The sequence below is a fragment of the Jatropha curcas genome, chromosome 10 (genome assembly GCF_041381405.1).
Source record: "Jatropha curcas cultivar XTBG-Jc1 chromosome 10, XTBG_Jcur_1.0, whole genome shotgun sequence".
Lineage (NCBI taxonomy): Eukaryota > Viridiplantae > Streptophyta > Magnoliopsida > Malpighiales > Euphorbiaceae > Jatropha > Jatropha curcas.
The window spans coordinates 18305855-18333133 of NC_143160.1; the positions used below are offsets into that span (position 1 = coordinate 18305855).

The 27279-nt window shown below is 31.6% G+C and overlaps 2 protein-coding genes across 3 annotated transcripts; one reads left to right on the forward strand and one right to left on the reverse strand.

Annotated features, from left to right (window-relative positions):
* Window positions 1-8035: 8035 nt before the first annotated feature.
* On the forward strand, window positions 8036-15034 carry LOC105641354 (alpha 1,4-glycosyltransferase family protein). Of its 2 annotated transcripts, XM_012225875.4 has the most exons (5): window positions 8039-9614; window positions 9700-9849; window positions 12067-12201; window positions 13051-13245; window positions 14463-15034. In XM_012225875.4, the coding sequence occupies exons 1-5, from the start codon at window positions 8113-8115 to the stop codon at window positions 14647-14649; spliced, it is 2169 nt and encodes a 722-aa protein (XP_012081265.1). In that variant the 5' UTR covers window positions 8039-8112; the 3' UTR covers window positions 14650-15034. The 2 variants fall into 2 exon arrangements, with proteins under 2 accessions (XP_012081266.1, XP_012081265.1); XM_012225876.4 differs by lacking the exons at window positions 12067-12201; window positions 13051-13245 and having other exon boundaries at window positions 8036-9614.
* Window positions 15035-17141: 2107 nt separating this feature from the next.
* EXL7 (EXORDIUM like 7) lies at window positions 17142-18381 on the reverse strand. Its single transcript, XM_012225877.4, has one exon. It carries the CDS (start codon window positions 18339-18341, stop codon window positions 17325-17327), a length of 1017 nt encoding a protein of 338 aa, XP_012081267.1. The 5' UTR covers window positions 18342-18381; the 3' UTR covers window positions 17142-17324.
* Between the last annotated feature and the right edge of the window lie 8898 nt (window positions 18382-27279).

Consider the following 27279-nt stretch of genomic DNA (forward strand, 5'->3'; position numbering starts at 1 on the left):
ATCAGTTTGAAACCTTTTTCTAGGATCTCCTTTGACAGCATCTTTTTGGGTGGTGTAGACCCTTTTGATGCGAATTCATCCTTTCAGACATCTGACTTTTTCCAGTCACACTATCTAACCTATTCATGAGGAACACAATTTGGCTATCTTTCTCCTTAAGAGCATGATTGAGAGTGTCCAATTGTAGTCATCATAACAAACATAACATTAGAAGAGTTTGTTGTTGAAGCAGTTGACTACTTTTAGGAAGCACTTTTCTTAGCAAACTCCATCAGAATTGGCGAAACAACAATTTGTTAAGGCAAAGGAGTCGCCTTCGCATAGATTTCAGCGATGGACGTTGTCTTGATGTTTGCATTAGGACTCAAGTCGGTAGTGGATCTGACATTGAGAAAATTCGAAGCGCCAGTTTGTGTGGCCTTTGAGGTGCAGTGATCTTCTTTAGTGCCATTGAATCTTTTGGTTGATTCGTCGGAACTCCGAGATTTGCAAAGGGAAGAGATGAGAGGTAGAGAGGTCCCACTGAGCGTGCTAGAAATCAATATGCATAAAATTTGTTCCTAAACATTAAGAAACAAAAATACAAAAATATAACTTGAATTTATGATAATAAGTGGATATAATTTCTAGCGTGGAATCTCCTATTACAAAGATTATCCTCTGATTCTTCTCTTAGTTGTTGTGCACACGATTCAAGAGTCGAAACAACTTGATCTTGAATACGATTCAACGGCCGAAGGGACATAGACCTTAAATTGATGTAGAACGAACTTTGGACGATTCAAGGGTTGGAGAGATTTGATCTTGAATTGAATGGAAAGAACTTTGACTCTTTGGACTTAAAAGAGAGAGCTTTTTAGTCTTGAGTTTGATAGAGCTTTTAGGCTTCTTTTTTGTCTTTCTCTCTATATGTGTGTATCTCATATGTGAAGAGAGACCTCCTATTTATAGAGATTTGAGGAAATTCCCTTGCTAAGTATATAATTTGATTGGTCCACTTGGCAAGCTCTCATTGGCTATTGCTGCATCACTTAGCTTATGTAGACGCTTAACTTATTCGTCAAGATTTAATTTAATTGGTCCATTTGGCCAATTTTTATTAAACTTTACTACATTATTTATTTATGCAGTAAATTGTACCTCCCACCGCCCAGTCCTGAGAGACTCGACGGTGGATGCCGCATTCGGTGCCGGAGACACCATCCTAACTTAACATATAAATCATATAATCAGATTATGAATTAGAAGTGATTAAGTATTCACAAGTTTAGCGAGTAATTTTTTTTTCCTCTAATAAGATTATATATAACTTATGAAAAACGATTTGGAAAAAATCCTACAGATTAACTGCAAGAATTTCCCTTAAACTGAGCTTACCAAAAATGCGAATACCAAAACACTTCCTAATTCAAATTCTAATTAACAACTCCAATGACAATTAACCAACACATCAACAATTCTATATCTTCATAACTATATAAATCCTGAATAGCATTTTAATGATCATCAATTAAATGCATTCATTATATATATCAAGTACTTATGTTCTTAATTATACCAACTATCTTAAACATATTTTGGATCCAAACATTAAATAAAATCTCATGCTTATCTCCAAACATATACACCAAAATAATTTATAATTACATGCTTAAGTTATAATTCAAATAACATAATCTCTAAAAATGTAATAATTATACATGCCATAACTCTTAATTACATAAATCTCAATCTACTACTACCACAATAGTCTCTTCTGCTCTGATACTACTCTTCTAGTCTTCAAACAGTAACCACGGCCTTTAACCTGCGCGTTGATTTATGTAAAACTCAGTGATGCTCATAATTCACATATTTACCAAAGTTGCGATGCCAACTTACGTAAAACACAAATTTCATAAAATCATTTACAATCATAAAATCATTAAATTTCAACATACATTTACATTTATAGCAAAAGAAATATCAAATAAATTTATAATTAATAACATAAATAGTTTAATTATTCCAAATCATAAATTCATTACTTGAACACTTATTACACCAATACACATACAATTTATTTGAAAACCATATATCGAAATATCATACTTTAAAAATTCATTTAATAACATAATCATTAATTTCCAAAGTAAGGTTTACTAAAATATTGTAATCTCATTCATTTAATTGCCTTAAAAATATTTTCCAAGGGCTCGCATGCACTTAAGAGAAAGCAAAGCAGATAGGTTTTCATAACTTATTCATGATGGCCTTAGGTCGCCATCTTATTCATAATGGCCTTAGGTCGTCATCTTATTAATATTGGTCTTAGTTTGCCAACTTATTCATAATGGCCTTAGGTCGCCATCATTTTACATAATAAAATCAAATCATGCATCATATTCACATGAAGTATATTAGAGCCCAAAATCCTTGTTTTAATTCTTAATTCATAACACTTCTCATAAAACTTGTCTTATTCCTTAGTTTTCTTAAAATCATAATGGAAGCTTACTTTAGAACTTAAATAACTCACGAAAACTTTATACTTAAATATAATTAGTTAACATAGGAAATTTCTCATAAATTCATTTTCTTGAGAACTTACTTAAAGTCATAATGAGATTTATCATAAATAAATTCTTATTATAAAAATCACTTAAAGCATTTTAAAATATATATATATATATATATAAGTCAAACATACACACTTTGATGTAATTTCTCAATATTTACATAATTCAAGGCATAGGAATTTTCGCATTCTTCAAGTATAATATGGGCACTTCATCTATGCATCATTCACATAATGCTTATCATATAACTAAAGCATATTATCATTTAGAAGCATGTTATTATCCAAAAAGACGACTTTTCCTATGTTATGGCATAAGTAGGAAAAATTCTCATATTTTATTTACTTATGCAAGTCAACTTTCTAACCATTCTAACATCATGCATTTAGTCTCAATAACATGTTTATAACATCAATTCACCTCACTAATCCTTAACATGCAAAATCCCTAAATTCTCTAACAATTTACTCATAGGAAAAATTAGTAAACATAACACATGTACAATATAACTTTAGTATCCATTAAACATATCCATAACAACACTTTTCAAAGTTATGTCTTATTTTCATCAAATAAATCCTAAAATGTACAAGTAATCAAGAGAACTTCATCACACATGATTCATACATACCTTTATCCAAATAAACCTATGATTCAAGACATAGGAAATTTCCAGCATTAAAATAACCTTGCCTTTGCTGGGTTTTCAAGACATAAATTGAGTTATAGGTCTCCAAATTGAGTGAAGTTTAATTCATTAGAAAGAAAAGATAAAATTATACAAATTTTATGAAGGGACCAGAGCCCAGATCAATCTATAAGATGGTAAACAAAAGCTAGGAACTCAAACCAACAGCCTAGACCTAATTCAGCAGAACCAAGTCAAATTTTTATTAAATTCCCACTTATCCAAACACTCAAATTAAACCAATTCAAAACCAAGGAAATCTTAAGATATAGGACAACAAATTTTATGAAGAACTCAGAACATAATCATACCATTATAGTGGTCAAAATGGGCACTCAATTCAAAGATGCATGTGGCTCGGCATAACAAAAAGTCAGTTTGGGTGTTTCAGCCATAAGTTGAGCTATATATATCCAAATTGGACACAAGAGGATGGGTTGGAAAGATAAGAAGTAGACCTACAACTTTTATTAAGGGATCAGACATAGATGGAAAATAAAAAGGATCAAAAAAAGTCTTTAATCACACTTAATAACAAATTTTTTCCAATGTTAGCTTACTTTAATCATGAAAAAAGAACATGAAAGACAAAGATACAAGGTAGAGATTTCTACCACATACTAAATACTCATCAAATATCACCCAAGAGCATGTTTATACAACCAAGGTTCAACAATTCAATCATTTCATACAAAATCCCCAAATATACACATAATAGCATAAATTCACAAAATCAAAAATTGAAACAAAGTAAGTGTATTTATGAACACTAACCTTAAAAATAAGATTTAGCAAGCTTAAATTAAAGCTTTCTAAGCTCTAACTTTGCCTTTACTCCATGGTAAAGGTTTCTCCAACCTTTGGCTTAAGTAGAGAATCTCCAAATATTTTGAAAATAATTACCACAAATCACTTCTCAAGCTTAATTTTCTAAGATTAATTACTTAAATCAAGTTTAATGGAGTGAAATTGAGGTGTTTGGCAAGTAGGAATTGAAGAAAAATAAGGAGAAGAAGAAAGTGACGCCTAAGGAGGAGGAGAAGAAGAAGAAAAGAGGAAGTTGTTGCTCAATTATTTAAGGTTGACTTATATAGAGCAATAAAGGGCTTTTTAGTCTTTATCCATAATTGGATGGCTAGGATTGAGTCAATAGTAATCTAATCTAATGGCTACAAATATTTTTCAATTAAATTCCTTCAAAATATTATTTATCTCCATAAAATTCCTAAATTTACTTCATAAAAATAATTCCCCAAATTTCCTTAATTAATATAACATTATAATTCACTATTCACTAATTATTTAAATTCTCCAAAAATATTCATTACTTACTTTTCACCCATAAAAATCACATATGCATACTCCAAAAATATTAAATAAAATATAAAACATAAATAGTAAGTTTTCTGAACCAAAATAATTCTGATTCCCGGACCGAAGGTACTATTCACAGACCGGTGGCACTATTCATAGCCTGCTAAATCACTGTCCATCCATAATTAATTATATTCAATATCTTTCTCTGGTCTAAATAAAACATTATCCCCTCTATGCAACACCATTTATGACCTAATAAAATAATATCATTTTAAGATTTGAAAATTTTGAGGCATTACATAAATAATATTTATCCAATAATTTTATTTTAATAACCATTTAAATATTTTGATTGGTTATTACAATAAATTATTTAATTTAATTAACCAATAATTTAATTGGCTAATTAAATAATTAAATTAATTTAAATAAAATGTAGGTGTCTACAGTATCTAATGCCTCTTGTAATTTCTACCAGAACCTAGAGCTAAATTTTGGATCTCTATTAGAAATGATGGAAATGGGTACTCCATGTAGACTCACTATATTATCCAAGTACATTTGTGTATACTGGGATACAAAATAAATGGTCTTCACCGGCAAAAAATGAACAGATTTTGCTCCACAATCATCCATATAGAATCATAACCTGTAGATGTTCTTGGTAGTCCAACTAGAAAATCCATAGTAATCCTCTCCCATTTCCATTCTAGCAATGGTAACTTTTGTAATAATCTAGATGGCTTTTGATGTTCAAATTTAACTTGTTGGCATGTCAAACATCTTGCCGCAAATTCTGTCACATCTTTCTTCATACCAGTCCACTAGTAAATATCCTTCAGATCACGGTACATTTTGGTGGCTCCAGGATGCACATTATAAGCCGGTTTCCACATTTCATCACACCCTTCTCAATCACAAATTCAAAGGTTTTTACCTAAAGGAACTTCATCTTTTAGCTTCACCAATTGTGGATCTTCATTCTGAAGGGCCTTGATTTGATCAATCGATAATGGTTCAACAATGAAGTGGACTAACAATATTCTAGTATCTGACAAATCAATTTGATCCCTAAGTTTAAAATTGCTTACTTTTACTTATTATTGATACTCGTTTGTTTTTTTTTTTTTTAATTGGTTATTACTAAAGGTTACTGTAGGATATAACGGTTATTATTGATACTCTTCAAATCTATGTATAATATAAGATTAATGTGAATATAATGGTTAATTAATAAAATAGTAATGTGTATATACAAACACATTTCAGTTCAATTTATATTATCATTTATCTAAAATTCATTATAATTGTATATGTACAATTCTATAATATCACCTAATAAATATATTTCAATATATATAGATACATAGATATAATAATAAAATATTATATATATTTTTAAAATTAAAAATTCCATATATTTATTTTATGTTTAAATCTCCTCACACACATATGTTTATTTTATTTAAAAATAAATTTTAAAAAGTAAACATTGAAAAATTTTAAAAGGTTTAATTATGTATATTCTATTTGAAAATTCATTTTAAAAAATATATATCCAATCAAATTATACAAACATAAAGAAAAAAAAAATATAAAAAATATCATTTTTTCTTTTTTTATCTCTCTACTAAATAAGATATTATCATATATATTAATAAAAAATAAATTTAAAAAAGATAAAACTTTAAATTTTGAAATGCTTAATTATCTATGTGTATTCATTTAAAAAATAATTTTAATAAATTATATCCAGTCAACTAATAAAATATAATTTTTTAATTGATTATTACTAAGGTTACTGTAGGGTATTAAAATTTTATCAAGGCGCTATCGGGAATCCCATCAATAAGGAGGTATATTAGATTAAGACTTTATTAGATTTTAAAATTTCAATGGTATTCAATCTAGATTTTTTTTGATAAAATCTTGTGGTATTCAATTCAAATTCTTATAAAATTTATAAAAATCTGATGGTATTCAATTATGACTTTTTAAAAGTCTATGCAAATTTGATGGTATTTAAAAAAATTACTGATTTGGAAGGATTTTATAAGATTATTGATTTTGTTAGATTTTAAAGTGCTAGGCATGAATAAAAGAGTCCTTCACAAGTTTATCCTCTAACCCAAAGATTTCAAAAATCTTTTAAAATCTAAGAGAGTCTTAATCCGATACACCCCTTAATAAAGATGGAAGCGAAGTGAGTACCTGTGAATTTTAAACTACCTGTATAGTATAGGTATCTGTTTAAAATTTTACTACTCATATCCATTCTAAACTCATTTAAGTACCTGTATTTGAAACCGTTTAAATTTTGCTACCCATATTTGTCCAAAACTTATTTCAAGTACTTCTTAAACGGTAGCGTACCCACAAATCTTAAACTACCTAAATTCAAATTTATTTAAAATACAGTTTTACTAATAGATAGGGTACTGTGGATATCCACTACCGAACTTGTTTAATATAGCGGTTAATGGGTAACGGGTATACAAATATCTATACATATACCCTACATGTATACATTACAGGTAGTAATTTCACTATTCATATTCATTCCAAACACATTTATAACTACCCATATCCTCTTTAACGGATCAGAGTAGAGCGGGTACCCTAAAATATTTGTAGCACTTCCATATCTACCCCTTAAGATGTAAAACAATGTATTAATTATTGGATTAGTTTCGAATTAATTCAAGTGCTAAGAATTTAATATTTTGACAAAAATTAATATTAATACTGTTTTAAATTTTCAGAATTAATTTGATTAATTTTGAAATTTTTATGGGTTGATTTCAATTAAATAACGATTTAATCAAATAAAAAAATTGAAAAAGTTTTGAAATAGTTGAAGAACTAAAGAATATAATCTACCATTGTTGTTGTTGGACCGCCAAGCCTCGTGAGCCGCAAGCGGCGGATCATCCATAAGCCTATCTTGATGTTCATCGCCTTTTTGTGTGAGCTCTAACAATTGGCGTAAGTCCTACCTAACAGTGGTTGCTGATTTTTGGTTTTAATATAAATATATATTTAAACCTGTGATTTTTTGATGAGACCGTCGTCTTTCAGTCAAGAGACAAAAAGTCTGTGATCTTTTGACTACATCGTGATTGTTGTGGGAGCACAAGATGGCCGGCGACGACGCTGGCCATTGCAAACCTTTCATCGTCATCAACGGTAAGGTTTTAATAAAGAAACATACAATGTTGAAGAAAATGACGCATTTTATCTTTTTGCTCCTCATTATTTTTCAATTTTTCAATTGGACCCCAAAACGTCTTAATTTATTCAATTAGGTCTGAAAATTAATTTTTATTGAATATATAAAATCATTGAAATTCCGTCAAATTCAATTAAAACCTAAAAAAAAATCTCACAAATTAAACTGGAGGGGCAGAATAGTAATTTACTTAAATGAACCGTTTCTGAGCTTAGGAAAGCACAGGGTCTGGTAGTTAAACATGGGTGGTGTCTAGTGAAGCGTTAGACACGCTTTTGTACTCCTTGATCAAACTCCTTTCTCTTTAATTCTCTGATTCAATGCTCCGTTCTCTCCGATCACGTCGCCGCCCCCGTTATGGCGCACACGTCTGCGCAGTGATTTCCGCTCTTCTCCTCCTCCTCTCTGTTTCTCTCCTCCACACTCGCCTCTCTTCCTCTCACAGCCAGAGCCGCTACCATCACCACCATCACCTTGCCCACTCACGAGACGACCCGGATTCGGCCACCGTTATCCGACAGAATGCCCTTCTCTCTGACTCCGATGACAACTCAATAGATGACGTAGTCGATAGGATCGACGAGCTTGACACATTCGACGAGCAAAAAGGCACCACTGATTTTAGAAATGACGATGATGAGTCACTGGAAGGAGATTTAGAAAATGGGCAAGGCCTGATCAAGAAAACGAGTCCTCCTTCTGGATATTATGTAGACCATATTACTGGATCGATTCGTAGAGCTCTTAATAAACGCTCAATTGAAGAGTGGGATTATGATCACAATTCTTTTAGTTTAGGATTGGGCGTGGAAGATCAAAGTAAGTCCGCGTTCGGGAGTGATGATATTCCTATAGATGAGGATGTGAGGAGGAAATTGAATGAGGTTGATGGGGTTGAGGATGCCTTATTGTTAAAGATTGGGAAAAGGGTTTCGCCGTTAAGAGAAGGGTGGGGAGACTGGTTTGATAAGAAAAGCGATTTCTTGAGGAGGGATAGGATGTTCAAGTCGAATTTGGAAATGTTGAATCCTTTGAATCATCCTCTTTTGCAGGATCCTGATGTGGTTGGAGTTACTGGGTTGACAAGAGGGGATAAGGCAGTGCAGAAGCTGTTATTCAATGATTTCAAGAAAGCCCCATTTCTTGTTAAGAAGCCCTTGAGCGTTTTGGGGATGACCCATGAGAAGCAAGTAGAAGAAAATGGCAGAGAAAAAGAGAGTGGAAGAGATTTCGGAAGTCAGGTTGGGATCAAGACAGCAGAAAGGAGGATTTTTAACGAGAATGTGAGTGGTGGATCATATGGTAGGATAGTAAATAAAGTTGACGAGAATCTGATTTCTGGTGGAAATGGGAATATATTGAATGAATATGAAAGGAGTTATGTGATTCTTGGTGATAATTCAAGAAGAAATGGATCATCTACTAAGAGTATTGCAGATGCTGTTACAAATGTGAATTTCTCAAATGAGAGTATTAGCGGTGTTGAACTAAATCAAGTGGGTGGTATCGAGAATAAGGAATCAGTTGTGCAGCAGAGGAAGCCGGAGGAGTTGAGTTACGTGTTTCCAGATGGGAAAAGATGGGGTTACTTTCCTGGTTTGCATCCTCATTTGTCATTTTCAGATTTCATGGATTCTTTTTTTAGGAAAGGGAAGTGTGAAATGAGGGTGTTCATGGTGTGGAATTCACCGCCTTGGATGTATACCGTTAGGCACCAGAGGGGACTCGAAAGTCTGCTGTTGCACCACAGAGATGCCTGTGTTGTTGTGCTATCTGAGACAATTGAACTGGACTTTTTTATGGGTAGCTTTGTGAAAGATGGGTAAGTGCTCAAATTAAGTGTTTTTGCTACTCTATTTATTGACTTGTAGTCTGAATTGTTGTCTAATGCAATTATATTTCTGTAGTTACAAAGTTGCTGTTGCCATGCCAAATCTTGATGAATTGCTTAAGGATACACCAACTGCTGTATTTGCTGATGTTTGGTCTGAGTGGAGAGAAACGAAGTTCTACCCCACACACTATAGCGAGCTTGTCCGGCTTGCTGTTCTCTACAAGTGAGTTTGTTTTCAAACTATTTTATTTTTCTGTGTTTTCTTGAGCAGTATATGATTTATCATCAACCTTGTGTGTAGATGGTTATTTGAAATAGAGAAGATCAAGTAATATCTGGATAAACTTTTTGGATGTCTTCTTTATCTAATTTTGAGTTTGAACTATCCTGTTACTAAAGTGAACTTTTATGACTGTAAATTTTTTTTTTTTTTTTTTTTTTTTTTTTTCTGGTGACGCCTAATTCAGTTCACCCCTTTGACACAGGAGAGCCTTGACGCCTAAATTTCTAGCTTTGGTATAACATGATAAAGCATTTGGTGAGAATTGGTCTAGGGCTGATTGTATATTTTTATAGTTGGGTTTAGCTATAGAATAGAATGTCCTATGATCCTAAGTTCCTCTCGCCACCTTGACAATTGGTGCAATGGTGTTGCTAGATGGAGGAAAAGTTTAAACTTGTAACTACTTTTTAAAATTGGCTTCGCTTTTGAATAATTGGGGAAAGGCTATTACACCTTTGACCTTTTTAAAATTTGGTTGATAATATATATATTACATTATGTATTGACTGATACATAGTGAAATTTGGAGGTGTTGATACTATTTTTGGTTCCTTAGGACATGGTTTAGGGAATCACAATGGCTTAAGATTATGTTGACCAATATGATCTATCTATGATTTGAGATAGGGGTGGAGTAATGGCCTTAACTTATCACTCATCAGGTAAACAGCTTCTTGCATAAATAGAAGAAGGTGGGAGGGAAGGGGGAGTGAGAGATGGACACTCTACTGGGTATGGGAGGCAGGACTCTCTCCCATTTTAGTTTTATCACTTAAAGTACCAAGTTGTAGTAATCCTTCTTTTAAGTTTTTATTTTAGGTATCTGTTCACCCATTTATATAGCATGACTGTATAGCACCATTGTTTGTCTCATTTTAATATAATTTTGTTTTTGGTAAAACAGACTGCCAGTCCTTTTGTATAGAATGTGATTTGTGTCCAAAGGAATGTCAGGATCATTTTTAAAATTTAATTTCAATCAATTTGAATCTATTATTTAAGGTTGATAGCCTACTCGATCACTGTTCTTCATTCAATTTGTGTCTAACAGTGTGTCGTGTCAAGTATGGCCAGCCTTTTTATTAGAAATTTTGTGAGTTGTAATTGTTTCTTCTTGGGTTCAGCCATTAGATAATCAAAATTTTCCCAATAAATAGTTATTTTAGGTGGGAACAGGTTGTAGAAGTTTTGAGTGTGATAAAGTTGGCTCAGGTTTAATCTTTACTTTCTACGTCAAAGAATGGCTAGAGTGTCTGTTTGATATCTTAAAGGCCTTTAAAAAATAGCAAACACGTCAAGAAATGCAAGTGCACTTGCCAGGATTTTTTATTAGAAATAAATCGTGTATGGACCTGTTCTAATTCACAATTCTTTGGGTTTTGCTCAAGTATAAGCCACAAGTTTAAGCCCTTAAGGAAGTAAGAAAGGAAGCAAGTGCTATATCTAGTGAATGGTATGGCAAAGTGAACATACATCTAGATTATGATCTATAAGTGGTATGATGAATCTTGAGAAATACTGCGATCTTGTGAACATGAAAATTTTACTACTATAGACGGTTTTAACTTTTTCTTGTTCCACTCTGAGTGTAGCTCCTAGGGTTACATGCTCCCTAACTAGAGGAGCTTCTTAATTGTGGTGGGTTTTCAAACAGCAGAGAGCATCCAAACCCTCCATGTGATTTTCATCTTTCTTTAGATATCTGCTTATTTTGATACATATCTTGTTTAACAACAATATCCATCCTCTGAAGATGTTCCTTTTGGAACATAAACCTCCCAACTCTTTACCTAGAACCTCTTTGTAAGGACTGGTATCAGAGTACAAATTCATCCCTCCACCAGAGTAGGCTGCTTGGCTACACTTTTCCTAATTATACAACTTCCTTGTGAGCGCATGGAAATTCTCTTGGACTTTCTTAACCATTTCTTTACCAAGCAACCAATAAGGAAGAGATATATATTAAATAAAATAGACTTAAAGTCATTGCTTTTAGAAAGAGTATATTTTGGTCCTCCCTCAGGCAGAGGATAATGTTTTTTCCACCTGTATGTTTCTTCTCAGATTTCTCTGAAATCCTCTTTAATGGAAATTCACCATATTCCATATTTTGTGTTTTAAACTCAACTTTGCTATACTCATTGTTGGATTGTGCAGATATGGTGGTATCTATCTTGATTTTGACATTATAGTTCTTAATCCATTGTCTTCACTTAATAATACTGTTGGCCTGGAGGATCATCGTGCTGGAAGTTCTTTGAATGGGGCTGTGATGGCATTCAGAAAAAACAGGTTCTTGTGGCTTTCGCTTTCTACTTTTGGATAGTCAAATGACACTAGAGAAAAACCTTGACTTAGTCCTAGACAGGGGTAAACCTTGGAAGAAAAATGTGGGGAGGTCAATTAATAGCTATATATAATGATTATATGATAATGTATTTCAAAAGCTATGAAGGTGGATATTTATTTTTAAATTTCATAAAACATGTCAAAGCATAAATTAATTTGAGAGAAACGTTTTATAAAATTATATGTTCGTGATTAAGGCTTAGTTGTTGTATTTTATAAAATTGTATAATATTTTATAATTGTGAAATTTAAAAATAATATTTTTGGTCAACTAAATACTCTAACCTTCAAAAAAAGAAAAAGAATGATGCAAATTGGGTTCTCCTAGTGAATAGCATTCAATTTATGGTGAAGTCGAAATTGTATAGTGTAAAATATTATTTTATTACCAATAAAAATTTAAGAAAAATTGAACACATGTAAACTAGGAGATCTTATTAATGGTTAACTATCAATCAAAACAATTTATTGAACTACAAGTAAAAAGATGAAAAACAAAACTACTTGTGTGTAGGAAAAGCATTTTTTTCAGATTCTTTAAGCCTTTTAATAATTTTTTTAATTTTAATTATATTTGAGAAGAAGAAAATAAAGTCATGCAAAATATATATGTATTTAAAAATAAATAAAACATTATATTAAAGTACATATTATAATATAAAAATAAAATTTTAAAGTCTAAAAAAGTACAGCATTTCACATAATCATTGCATGTATACAGTAGCAATCCATTAGTCGCATAGGAAATTATCTTTTTTATTTCTGGATTGAGGTTTGCTTCTCTTTTTGCAGTCCATTCGTAATGGAATGCTTGAAGGAGTTTTATACAACATATGATGATACCCATTTGAGATGGAATGGGGCTGATCTTTTAATGAGAGTTGCAAGAAAATTTTTGAATAAAGATGATAAGTCCATGAAACAGTTAGAGTTGAATGTGCAACCCTCTTATGTTTTCTTCCCTATTGGTTCACAGGATATTACAAGGTATTCCCCAATGATTTTTTTTTTTTTTTGTCTTGTTTGCATATATTTTATGTTTATATGCTATAATACATTGAGTTCTGATATTCTGGAAAATAGGAATTTGCCTTTTGGCTCATAGGTTTGCAAAAACTAATAAAGAAATTTTTCATGGGTTTGACATAATAATTTCTTGCGGGTTATGGGGATGTATCCCAGTATGCCTGAATTATGTAGAGCATATAATACATATTTGAAAACCATTTCCTTTTTATATCTTCAATGGTAAATAAGAGAGGCTGAAAAGGAAAACTCAAGATTGACATAATAGGTCTGTAGGGTAGCATTGTCTTAGGTCTAAGGTCGTTCACTCATTCTGAATAATGGAAGCAAGCGAATTATGGTCGCTGCCCAAATCATGTTTACAGTCACATAAGAAAATAGGACCGTTAGAAATATGTAAAGTTTAAGTCATTTTATGGCATTTGTTTTTAGAAGTATACAATGGATGGATTTGCAACAATTTTGACCTGAATTTTGGCAATTAAAATTACTATATGAGCAGAAAGTTCATAATTTAAAATTGTTCTTGATCAGTTTAGAATTTGCTAAGCTAGGTGTCTAGCATTTGGCAAATGCATATTTGGAGCCTAACACAAGGACTGGTAAAAACTGCTGTAAAAATAATTACCTGTACTTTTTCAGATTCTTTGCTATTTAATGGTGTAAAGGTAATAAGAAGGCTGCAACTTTCTTTCCCTGCTATTTAATCTATGGTGATTATCATTCCTGTACTTCGAGATCCTTAATCAACAGTGCCTTGACACGGGGAAAACCTTTATTTGCATAAACCTTACTTCACTTCCATTCTTTCTTACTGAAGAACATATTTTGCATATAGCAGAAATTATTGTGCGAGTCTGCATGAAACAAATTAATTGATTATTTGGAATTCATTTGGAATTCTGTATTTTATATTCTGTGGAATTAGTTTTGCTGGAGCAAAACTATAAAAATTAATAGAATTTTTGCAAATGAATCCTAAAATGAATGTATGTCTTCAATTAAAATGTAAAAAAACCAAATGTACCAGTTCATTTGCAAATAGTTCATCAAATTTTTATACAAATGAGGAGTTCTATATCCATTTGGCTCCAGTAGTTGTCAAATCTATAGCGCACAACCTAAATAAAATTTTGTATTCGTTATTGTGTGCCTTAATTTATTTTAATTGCATACAGTTACTTCACTACACCTACAGCAGAGAATGAGAAGGGTAGACAAGATGCTATTTTCAAGAAGATATTGAGCGAGTCATTGACCTTTCACTTTTGGAGCAGCTTGACATCAGCACTCATTCCAGAACCAGGGAGCCTTGTGGCTCGGCTTATTGACCGCACCTGTATCCATTGCTTTGATATATTGTGATTTTTACAGTACTTGTCGGTTCTGTAAAAATAATCATCAAGTTGCTGAAATTAAAGCAGCAATCTGATTATCAAAGCACATCAGGTTCCTGCTAGAGCTCAACAAAATGTCCAAGATTGAGCTTTTATAGATATTGGAGCTTCAAATTCATGATGGAATTATGAAGAATGCCTGTTCCTGTAAGTGTACAGTTCTCTATCCTTTTTTTTTTTTTTTTTTCTCCGTTGTATCCTGCTAAATAGTGGCAAAAAGGCAATTTTGTAAGTAAGGTGAGAAAGATAACACTTTCAGAATATTTGATGTCTGTAAAGGATGATTTGTTGTATACATGTAAAATCTTGCAATGTAATGGGAAAGCCAATCAAAATTTTCCTTTGACATTTAAGTTATAAGTAACTTGAATGTATTGTGATCTATTTAGTAGATTTTTTTTTTTTTTTTTTTTTTTTTTTTTTTTTTTTTTATATATATTGTTTCATTTTATGCCTTCATGTTATTGTTATTTTCATTTTCTTAAGAGTCATTGACCTTTATAGTTTATACTTCCTCCGGTTCATTTATTTGTACAAAATTCCTAATTAAGGTTGACAAACTTACTATTCGGTAAAAAACCAAAGTATAAAGTCTATTGAGCCCTTACATGCTTTTTTGGTTGCTCTAACTTGAAAATTTCAAGAAAGTGGCAAACAAAGTATAGAAAATGCACTAAATGTGGTTAGGTTTTCAAAGTAATGCTTTTATCCCCCTTCTCTCTATTTTGATTGAAAGGTGCATGAAAAATTCATTTTTTGGGCACAATTTTTTTTTCTTTGCACGATTCTTATAATTCCTCGAACGAGAGTGTACAATTAGAAATATTGCACTCATTTCAAGCACCATTCATTTTATGGAAATTGGTTCACCAATTTTTGCAAAATTCCAAATTTTATGTACTGACTTTGTTGAAGCTCGCACTTTTTTCAATAGAGTACGTTTTAGTACCCTTCTTGCAATGTTGAGGGCAAATTAGAAAAAAGAATTCTTTCTTTAATTCGTGTGCAAAATCACTTTTGTCCAAATAAATAAATGAGAGGGAGTACTTCCCTTGCTTCCCAAAGAAGGGAAAACAAAATTTTCTTATTATTATTTTTAGTTATTTTTCTTTTCCTATATTTTTGTCAAACGAGGAAAATATTATTTTTTCCTTGTTTTTTGAGGCTCAAATTAAATTTCAGGCTTTTTTTTTTTTTTTTTTTTTACTCGTTTGAGGCCTGAAATTTATTTGGAGTTTAATTGAATATTTTAATTGACATACTTGACTTCATTGTTATTAAAAAGATTTAAGAAAATTTGTTTATTGGCTATCATGTTATAATCAAAATTTTTAAAATTTTATAAAGGAAAAATTATTATTTCATCCCAAAAGTTTGATCAAATTATTTGAATAGTCCTGTAGTTCAATCAAATATCTAACACGTTAATGAGATTTGACTCCGTTGAACTATATAGTCCCTCCATTTATTTTTAGTATTTTTACCGTTTAAATACAAAAAATTATAGGAAAGAGATCAGATAAGTCTTTTAAAATGATAAGAATTGCACTTAACCTTTTTACTACCCTTCTTTCTACGTAAAAACATCAAAATCAAAACAATTAAAAAGATGCCAAGTGGGTTATGAGATGAAAAATAAAAAATTATTCAAGCACCACTCCATATCACCACCGCCATCTTCCTCACCAAACTATGACCACTAACCACCATCACCAGTGCTGCCAACATCTACACCAAGTTATCACCACTCACCACCATTAAAACCATCAACACCTTCCACACAAAGCTACCACTACCCACCCTTACAACATCATTGAAATGACCCACCATCACCATTTCATCATCAAAATCCCCCTCCACATACTGAGTACTCATATTTCACCGCTTCCACCACCACCACTGCCACCGCCATCGGCAATTGAGAACACTACGCTTCTACCAATTGTAGGAGTATCATATGCGTCTCCCCCTCCTCTAACAATTCAATACTACTAAACATTTTCTTAAAAATAAAAAATGATTTAAATACACATCTGCTACCTTTTTTCAAAACCGATGAGAAGGCAAAACTATTAGGCGAAACACCAGAAAAAAATAATTTCTACATAAGTGAAATCGCTTGATGGAATAAATTAGAGCGAGCATTAAAGCGAAAGGGTTGAATCCATAAAGCCTGAGAGCAAGATTAGGAAATGGATTTTGGAGAGAACGGATTGAGGAGAGTGTTTGTGATGTGCTATTTTGACCGTACAATTCACATTTCACTGATAAATTATATCTCTCACCAAAATAAAATAATAACTTTATAAGAGTTTAATATGATCCTGCACTTTAGCGAGATGCATGGTTATTACCGAAATGTGAGAAAATGTAGGGTCATGATAGTGGTAGGGTCATGATAGCGATGATAAAGGCAAATCACGAAATCTTAGAGAGCAAGTTTATGCATTAGGCGGGCAATAAGCAAATAATATGAAATCATATACATGAATTATAACACCACCTAATAAGCTTTGTTTCAATACTACTGAGATGAAACTGTTTCAAAAAATTGGGAACTTGATGAATCCAGACATTATTAGAGCCAAATTAGTAATAATAGTAACAATAAGAAGAAGAAATTCATATACACGAACAAAACCTTTAATCCAGTGCATTTGGCCCAAAGCATCTTCTCTTTGTAGGATTCCATATCCATTGAACTAAAAATTTCCTTCCCTTTACTCCATTCAAATTATACCCATCTCCCCAATAATCTCTATACACATTCCCAACATACCCTCCTCCTCCTCCAGTCCCATACACACCTAAACACAAATCAGCTATTTCTGTTGGTGAAGTTGGATCATCCCCTGCATACCATGCATTTACTAAAGGATTACTACAAACTTCTGCTAGTTCATGGCCAATCACACTAATCATTCCATCAACACCTGCATCTCCATTTGGTGCTTTCATTATACTATTCCCCTTATTTGGTGCCCTCCCTGAGTAATACTTAGGCCACGCAAAAGGGTATGCACACAATCCAGGACACTGACTTCCACTATAACCTATCCATGCATAAGGCACAGTAACTCCAACAGTAGTTGGAAATGTAAAATAGTGAAAACCACAAACTGCCCTGCAAAAATCTTGAACTTGAACATCACTTGAAGTTAGTACTAGATAAAGCCCACTATGAGGATTTAGAGGCAAAGGTCTAAAATGGGTAGAAACTGAATTTTTTATAACTAATTGCATATCTAAACGGCTTAGATAATTTCCATGGGAATAGCTTGAATCATAAAATTCTCCTGAAAGGATTATATTTCCAGTCACATTGGATCCGGTTTGATCGGTATATAACCGGACAGTTTTCCACCAGTCAGAAACAGAAGGGTAAGGAGCTGAAGAAGAAAGTGAGTAGATAAAGTCTCTTATAGTAGCTTGATGGTTTTGGTTCCAATGACCATACCAAATAATATATAAGTTGATAGGTGATGAAGCTAAGACAGGACCCATATGGTATTGCAGATCTACTAAATCAGAAGAGCCTTCGTAGTTCTTTGCTTGATTAAAATCTTCCTGGCTTTGGCTTTGGCTCCATGGAAACGCTAAAGAAGATAGAGAAAATAAAGAAAGCAAGAGGATACAGTGTGCTACTAGTTTCTTTTGCATTTTCTTGTTTTTGTTTCTGTTTTGTGATGGGTAAGAAGGGAAGTTATTATATAAAGAGAAAAGGTTAACTTAATAAGTGGGTAGGTCAGATTCTTCTCTTCTTCTATTATTATTTTCTTGTGGATGGACAGTGGTTTGCATGTTCACATAATTACTTGTCTCCATCATTATCGTAACTACATTGTTCCCTCTCGTATCCTATTTTTCCCTATGTTTCTCCCTTTTGGTATATTTACAAAAAAGTACTAGCCTAGTAAACCTTTTGGATTTTCCCTCTCTAATTTTTATAAATTTTTGGGTAATTTTGGAAAACTAAATAAACCTTGAAATGTGTACATAATTAATGATAAGGCATTTCCCTCTCTTTCCAAATACTTATTATATTTAAAAAAATTTTATATCTGTAAATACTTAATACATTTATGGATTTAATAAATAATAAATTATTCTTTCATTTTTACACTTTGTAGACCGATAATAATTAAATGATTTTCATTGTAAATTAGATAAATTGAATTTTTTTTTAAGAGACGTGAAGTATTTAAAAGTGACAAATAATTACAAACAAAGAGAATATTTATTAGTGGATTAAAATTTATAGAATTTCTTTTTTTTTTTTATTCCTCCACTCTCTAGCAAATAGCACCTTTTTCCCATAAGTTTTATGTCTTTTTTCTTTTTTGAAGATACATTTTTCCGATAAGTTAAGCATAATCAAAAGGCTCGATTATATTTTTGTGTTTTTATTTTAAGTGTCTAAAAAAAAATTACAATTAAATATCTGAAGTAACAAATTTTTATCTAATTAAATATTTTCCTTTATTTATTTTCTAGATTATTACCTTTATTTTTAATTTCTTTTTTTTCTCTCTCACGCACACACGCATATAATTTTGGAATCCAAGCAAAATTATAAGAAATTTGAGAGATGAGATATAAGGTAATAAAAACTTAAAAAAGATAAAAAAGAGAGATGAATTGAAATAGATATTTATATTTAACATATCATTTATAGAGTAAAAATTTAATCAAAATGGTTAAGGTGTTGATCATGGGATCAAAATTTCCCTTTTCCCGATTGTTATGATTTCTATCAAATTTAATGCGCTATAAGGCTCTGGTGGGCAATAGCGTTTGGAGTAGTGATTAGTGTTTTGATTAAGTTAAAACACTATTTTAATTGAGTTAAAATATTATTTTAATTAATTATTATGTTCGGTAATATAACATCTATTTTAACGTTTAGAGTTTGAGGCAATGTTTCATGAAATGCCTCATTAATGCTTAGCCTTTTATAATTTTTTTATCAGATCTATGTCCATCAATTGTCTTTGTCTTGTTCTCAATGTCCTTATCATTTTTTGTCTTTTTATATTAAATAGCTAATTAAATACTTATTTTTATTGAACACTTTTATTTTAAATTGCACTATATAAACAATTAACTACTAACAACTAATATCTAACCGCTAATAACTAGTAAAAGAGCTGACAGCTATTACAACAGTTAACATTTACTAGAACCACTAAAATTGACAATCAGGACCTAATCCAATATGAGCTTTGTAATACATTATATTGAATGAATTGTAGTATGTTATAATTGCAGCATTGTACAATATCTCTTAAAAAATAATTCATTTTAATTTTTCAATAAAACAATCCGGCTAAATACATAAAATGCAGCTTTTTAATATCTCAAATATTCAATTATAAAGTTTTCATTCGAATACCAAAATTAAAAAAATTCACATAGCACAATTATAATTTAAACAATATATATATATATATATATATATATATATATATATATATATATATATATATATATATATATATATATACACACTAGTGTTAGAATCCATGATAGAAAGAGCAATATTAAAGAATGAAATAAACTATTATAACATCGTTCAAAAATAACAAAATTATATAATAAAATGATCATGAAATGCATTATAAAATTGTATTTCATTGAGATTTGCTAAAAAAAGTTGTAATGATAAGATGTGTCTTCATAAGTATTCTGCGAAACCTTTTACCAAGGTATTCAATAGCAAAAATCATGCATGGTATGATCTATGAGTATTAAAATGGATTGCGTGCCAGAATTGAATGGATTCGCCTAACATGCAACACGATTAGGATCAACATGAATTTTGATTACTTTCTTTTTTTCCTGAAGTGTCTCTCTTTGAATTTCTTACTTTCTTCACTTGCTAGTGATTATAAATATTCTCCCTTTTATTCTCTTACTATGTTTTAATAAAATGAACTTCAATTATACATTTTTGCACTTAGGGTATGGATTCTTAAATTTATTTTATGGCTAGGTTTAATAAGGGTAAAGAAAAATTTTGTTATAGGCTTCAAATTGATTGCAAAGGTCATAATTTAACTTAAGGTGGTATAGGCTAAATATGTTTTATAAACAAAGAATGCCTAAATTTTTCTTCCTAATGTGAGCATTAAAAACTTTGCCTCAAGGGCAATTCGAAATTGTTCTAGGAATACTAAGGTTAAATAAGTTTTGATCAAACATATATCTCTATCATAAAAATTCACAAAAATTGGTATTTATGACCTTAAAAACAAATGCTTAAACCAAAAAATCATATCAAGCAAGAATTTAATTTTCAAAATAAAACATAACAAGAGTAGAAAATAGCTCAAAATATCATAAGTTCATAAATAATGATAGTTTGTGATCTTGCTTATAATTATCTCCACCATATTAAGCTAAAACAAAAATTTTGACTAAAATTTCCCTTCTCCCAATTCAATTTGGCCCATTGTCCCCAATGTGCTCAAAATCAATTCCCCAAACTTACAATATTATCAACAATGTGGCAGAAGAACATGAGAGCTAAGAAACCATTACCACCATTATATTGAAAAATACAATAAGAACCAAGAAAAAGATACGATCAGAGCCGGGCGCTGAAAATTGTCAAAACTACGAAAAAAAAACACTAAAAACCAAATACATAATATCCAAAATACTTAATGTTAACAAGAACAAGGTCTGAAAATAACTCAGAAACAAAAGGAAATCAAGCCAACATAATTATTAAAAACAGGAAAAATGATAAATAATTAAAAACAAGTCATTTCGTAGGTGATGGAGGTGGATGTGGCTGCAACAATTGTATCACTATTTGGAATTGTCCGCTGATTCCATGATATTGATTGGTCTTGCATTGTATCCATGCGAGACTTGAGACTTCCATGCATAAGTTCTATTGATTGGAAGCAGTCAGAAATTATGGTCTCCTTCCCTTGAAAACGAGCATCAAACATGTCCATTCTAGATATCACACGCGCAAGAACCTCTCCATTGGACATGACAGACACTCCTTGAAAAGATGGGCCAGCTCCAGATGTACCTGCACCAGAAAAAGTACCCAAACTAGGAGTGGTATGTGGAAAACCCTCCTCCATGTTAATATTGTCTCCCTCCTCATGATCACTCTCATCATCTTCCTCAACTGTACGTCTCACCAGATGAAATGTATCACCTATCTTTTCTACTATCTTCATGTGGTGCATAACATCTATATCAATGCGAGTGCTTTTTCCTCCTGCTAATATATCATAAACAGGACGGACAAGATCTCATGCCGTGAGATAAGACCCAATCCGTGTAAAAAAATAACCCATCATAATAGAACCCTTATCCGCCCTAACAACGTTAGCCCAACACTAACAAAGCCAATATCTCACATTTAAACGTACCCCTTGATCAATAGCCTAGATAAAATATAATTCATTCAAACTTAGCACACCATCACTTTCACTTCGCCCAAAGATTGTGCTAGCCAGGAATGTATGAATATACCTATATGCTGGGTTTCTCAACTTAGAAGCTTTACAGTACCTAAGATTATAGCCATTCAATCTGGTTAAGGTAATCCATTTACTTCCGACTCTAAAATCCTTGGGGATAGTCTTTTGGGCACCTTCTATAGGAAACCCAAAGATATGGCAAACCTCATCTATTGAAAATGTAAAATTCTTGCCAAGAAATCTAAACTTGATTTTATTTGGATAATTTTCATGCAACAAAAAGATATTACTCGAATAAGAGCTCAAAAATTCTAATGTAAGTGGTGCATAAACAAAATACTTCATGGCAATGAATCTCTTCCACTCAATTCTTTTTAATGGTCCTAAAACTGCATTTCTAAGGCCTACTTTTGATAGAGCATTCTCATCAATGAAGCGATTAGGAAGAATGGGCCTTGATGAGAGTTTTTTATACCTTTCTTTCTGCTTCGGTCTGGTAAGAGAAAACGGTGGTGGAGAAGGAACAGTAGGCAGTGGTGGAGCAGTTTTCGTTCCTCTTGAAGACCGAGTTATTGGTGGAGGAGGAGGAGCCAGATTGGGGGCCGTGGGGCTAACTCTTGCCACCACAAAAGCAGCAAATTTGCTTATCTTGTGGCGTGGAGGCATGGTGGCAAGAGATTGTTAAAGGAGAAGAGGTTGTGGAGAAAAGAGAAGGAAGAAAAGGGAAGTTGAGAGGGTTTGAGAGAGTGGGGGCGTGCTAATTGAGAGAGAGATAGGGTTAGGGTTTAAATAGAAGAGAGGCTTAGGGTTTTCGCAGCAATCAAAAATTCAAAGCATGTAATTTTTAGAAAGTGGGGTCTGTTCCTAGCACGAGCTTGCTAGGCTCTGAACCTTGCTTTGCAGTGTGGCACAGGCCGTGCTCAGTTGAGCACGCTCTTTGATCGACATTCTCTTGGAGCACGGATATGCTGGATAGCACGGTTGGGGCGTGCTAAGCTCTGAACCTGCAAGAGAAGAAAATATTCTTACCTGACATGGGCGTGCTACAGCCTGACTCTCGAAGAATTTTTTTCACCCTCAGATAGCACGGGGTGCTATGTAGCACGTCCAAAGCGTGCTAGAGCCTGAACATCAACATTTTTTTATTTTTCATTTAAGCTCTTTGGAACCCCACTTTATCTGAACAAGATTGTATGAAAAATAAAAGAATAAGAATAATTAAAAATTTAGAAGAATGATAAAAAGAAAATAACAAAATAAACAAAAATAAAAGAGTTGAAAGAAAAGAACATGGGTTGTCTCCCCTAAGTGCTTTTGTTTAAAGTCTTTAAACTCGACTTTTGAGAATAACGGCTTTCGCCCATAGTATGTATCATGTGATATCACACATGGGTCTTATTTGAAAATGCCCTCCAGATTGGCTAGTTTGAGAAAATTTATGCTCGTCTTATCAACAACACTAGGTTTTTGATGATGAACTTAAGGAAACAACTATATTAGATCATAGAGAACACAATTATTGAAGGCAACAATAATGGAAAGAAAGGATCTTCCAGTGGTGTGTGTATAAAAACCATTAATGATCTCAAATCAATAGTCTCAATTATTTTCTCATCATTCAATTTTACTTTTTACTTGTCTTCTTTTAAAATCTCACCTAATGTCCTTCCAGTTAGACCTCACTTTCTTCATGGTCATTAATAATTATGTCTAAAAATTAAAAAGTGAGATTTAATCCGTCTTCAAAGGAGTTGCATTCTTCACATGTAGGCTTTACTTCTTCTAAAGGTGCAATTTCCCATGAAGTTTCCTCATAATCTACCTTGCACTCCTCATCTTGATATCCATTAGCTACCATGGTTGTCAGTTTCGTTGCTTATACCTCTAAATTCTTTATTGTCTCTTGTTAGATCTTAAAACTCTCACGAGCTTCATTCATAAATTCCATGTGAGATTTAGTAAGGGTAGCAATCAAATCCTCCATTTGATTCTTCTTTTTCTCTTCCTCCTCAAAATTTGGAGCGTATTGGTGACTCCAACCCTGTAGTGAAGGATCCCAATACCAACGGTAGTCAATATCTACCATACCATTTAACATGTGAAGTACATCTCCATAGCTACTTTATGGAAGGTGAATACCGGTTGCCCAAAATCTACTATCTATCCAACTTTTTGTTTCCTCATCTAATCCAAAGTAGAATATGTAAGTGAGATACTTATCTGTAAAATTATGATAAGAAAATCTCTTCAACAATTCGTTAAATCTTGCCCAAGTGGCGTAAAATGGATCCAAGTGTTGTTGATTGAAATATGCGACTATTTGTCAATGAAACATCTCAAAATACTTCACAAAAAAATAATGAAAATAAAAATCAATAAAAATAAAGCAAAACTACAAATAATATAAAAAAAACTTAAATAAAAAATGTCTAAATTAATAATACATTAATTGAAATTGATATTGGTAAGTCAATCCTCGGCAATGATGCCAAAAACTTGACAGGCTTTTTCTCAAGTGTACGAAATCGTAAACAAGTTATAAAGAGTGAGTAGAATATCATCCCACAGAGATTGTATACTAAGTACCAAAATTGTGTTAACCTACTATTATTTAAATGACAAAAAGGAGAATAGATTGAAAAATAAAATAAAATAATGAATAAGAAATCAAATAAGAATATTTGATGAAAAGAAATCAATGATTAAAAACTACTAGGGATTTTGATTTCACTTAATTCTATCCAATTTATTTTATTAGTTTGATAATCAATATTAACTGTTCAAGTAGGGGAAACAACTCTAAAATGACTAAGAAGCTCTCTCGATGTATTGGTAGCTATTTTAATCTGGTATAATTACCTATCTTCCAATAGCGTAGTCAAACATGAATTAAATCATTAAGTTTTATGGTTTGTTTAAGAATTCATAATCTAAGGTCATTAACTTATGAAAACCGCCCATGAGTCAATCCATATACCTTCCACATCAAGTTATTATTCTCATGTAATTTATTATTTTTTTTCTTATCAAAAATCCTTCTCCCGATAGCGATTAATGAAATAAATCAATTCAGGGGAGAAACTCTGCTTGAAAGCATTAAGTTCAATAATAAATTATACTTTGAACAAGGAAAAGCAAATCTAATATTATAAATTGGAACAAAAATTAAGCCACATCAATTCTCTAGTATAAGAGTTTAGTTCGATATAGTAATTAAATAAAACTCAATTAAACTTGAAAATAATTCCATAATCAGTATGAATGAGGAAAAGTAAAAATAAGAATAAGAGTTTACAGATAAAAACTAGTCAACAAATAGCGTGGACGACTTCCTTGATTCTTTATACAAACTTGAGCACTTGAAATTTTAAAGAAAGAGAACACTATGTGAAAAACAATAGAACAAGAGATAAAAATAACCTAGCTAGTCTCTATCTTTAAATAGACTCCTTGGGCAATCTCCGAATTTGATTAGAAAATAGAATCTCTAATGAGAAAGAAATCATTTGGAGTCTGAAAACTGATTAGTCATTGTATTTCTTCCAATTTTGGATTCTTCTAGCAGCTTGATAAGATTTAAATTTGATTGGCATGTCAAAAAAGCATCTCATGCGGGTCCATGCAAGTGGCACGGGCTAGAGTTGACATTTTCGGCTAGAATTATGTATATTATTTTTTTAGAATTGTCTATTATAAGAGTTAGTTAACATAGTTAGGTTAGTTATAGTGTCATGACCCATTGCGAGGCGCTGGACCGGCACTAGGGCCCAGGTAGAGACTTAACGCCATCGAGACCTGTAGTAAGCTTTGACACCTATAATATTCATTAAGTCCAATAAGGAGATTCACAACAAAAACCCTGTATGAATATATATACCTGAAAACCAAGGCCCACTTTGATATAGCATCACCATTCAACAATTTATAGTAACTCGGGCATGTTTTATGATCAACCCATCAGCATTCATAAAAGTATCTGTGGAGGTTGCCCGACAATATCTAGCACTAAATTTCATTCACAATTTTCAAATAATTATTTTTGGAGATCAAAACATTTTTGGTTATCTTATTACATATATTACTTTCCTATTGTAATTGTGGATCTCTACAAAATATACAATAATAATAAAAATTCAGATAAGAAGAGCCTATAATTTAACTAAGCTTTATTCTACCTAGCTCTTTAGAGGAAACGATACAGAGCTTCTAGCTAATATAGAGGCAGGAACCAAAATTCTTGAAAAAAATAAAGTGAAGCGGAAATAAGTGCTTCAATTCAGTGAATAATAATAACTAATACATGCTCATACAGTCACACAACACAAAAATTTGGAAGAATTATATTCAAATCTATGGAATTTAATTCTTCATTTTGTTTATATCAAACGCAAAAATTTAAATTTATAAATGAATTCTATAAACTTTTGTAGAATTCATTTATTCCAAACATGGGAGTTATACACTTATATTTCCACCTTTACCTTTGTTGGAGGGATGTAAAGTTTTCTACGTGATGAGTTCCTTAAAAAATGAAAAGAAAAAAAGGAAGAAAATAATGGTTATATATTGTATGTTAATATTATAAAATTATATTACTTTATTGTTGAGATTTTATTCTATTTAATTAAATTGTAACTCTACTATAGAAGTTTTATCTATCTTAAAATAGTAATTTAATACACTCCTTAATTTTTACATTAATACTCCATTTGTTTCCGTAAAATAAGTTATACAAAAATAACTTGCTGAAAAATATTTTTATGGAAAATATTTTCCATGACTTATTTTCCGTTGTTTTGTTGTAATATTGAAAACTAAATGAAGGTTCGCGCATTGCACAGGTTGTTCTATTTGCTATACATTATACTTTATTTCAAAAAAATTTTCAAATGATAAATTTTTACTAAATGAATAATAAAAATTTAAAATTTCAAGCCTTTTTAAGTTCATAAGTGTAGCTCAATTTTTATGTTTTAACGATATAAAAATATTCTGTACAAAATACATAACTTTCGTATTTAAAGTAAAAGAATAAAGGCTTGTAGAAGTAAATTAAATAATAAAATGCTAATTTTTTGGATAGATTGGTGTAATAGTTTTTATAGACTGAAAATATTATCTTCATTAGTATATATACATACATACATAAAACT

Coding starts and splice junctions, on each gene's coding strand:
- LOC105641354 (XM_012225875.4), top strand. CDS start 8,113: ATGCTCCGTTCTCTCCGATCACGTCGCCGCCCCCGTTATGGCGCACAC. Junction 12,202..13,050: donor ATGGCATTCAGAAAAAACAG/GTTCTTGTGGCT, acceptor CTCTTTTTGCAG/TCCATTCGTAATGGAATGCT. Junction 13,246..14,462: donor GGTTCACAGGATATTACAAG/GTATTCCCCAAT, acceptor AATTGCATACAG/TTACTTCACTACACCTACAG.
- EXL7 (XM_012225877.4), bottom strand. CDS start 18,341: ATGCAAAAGAAACTAGTAGCACACTGTATCCTCTTGCTTTCTTTATTT.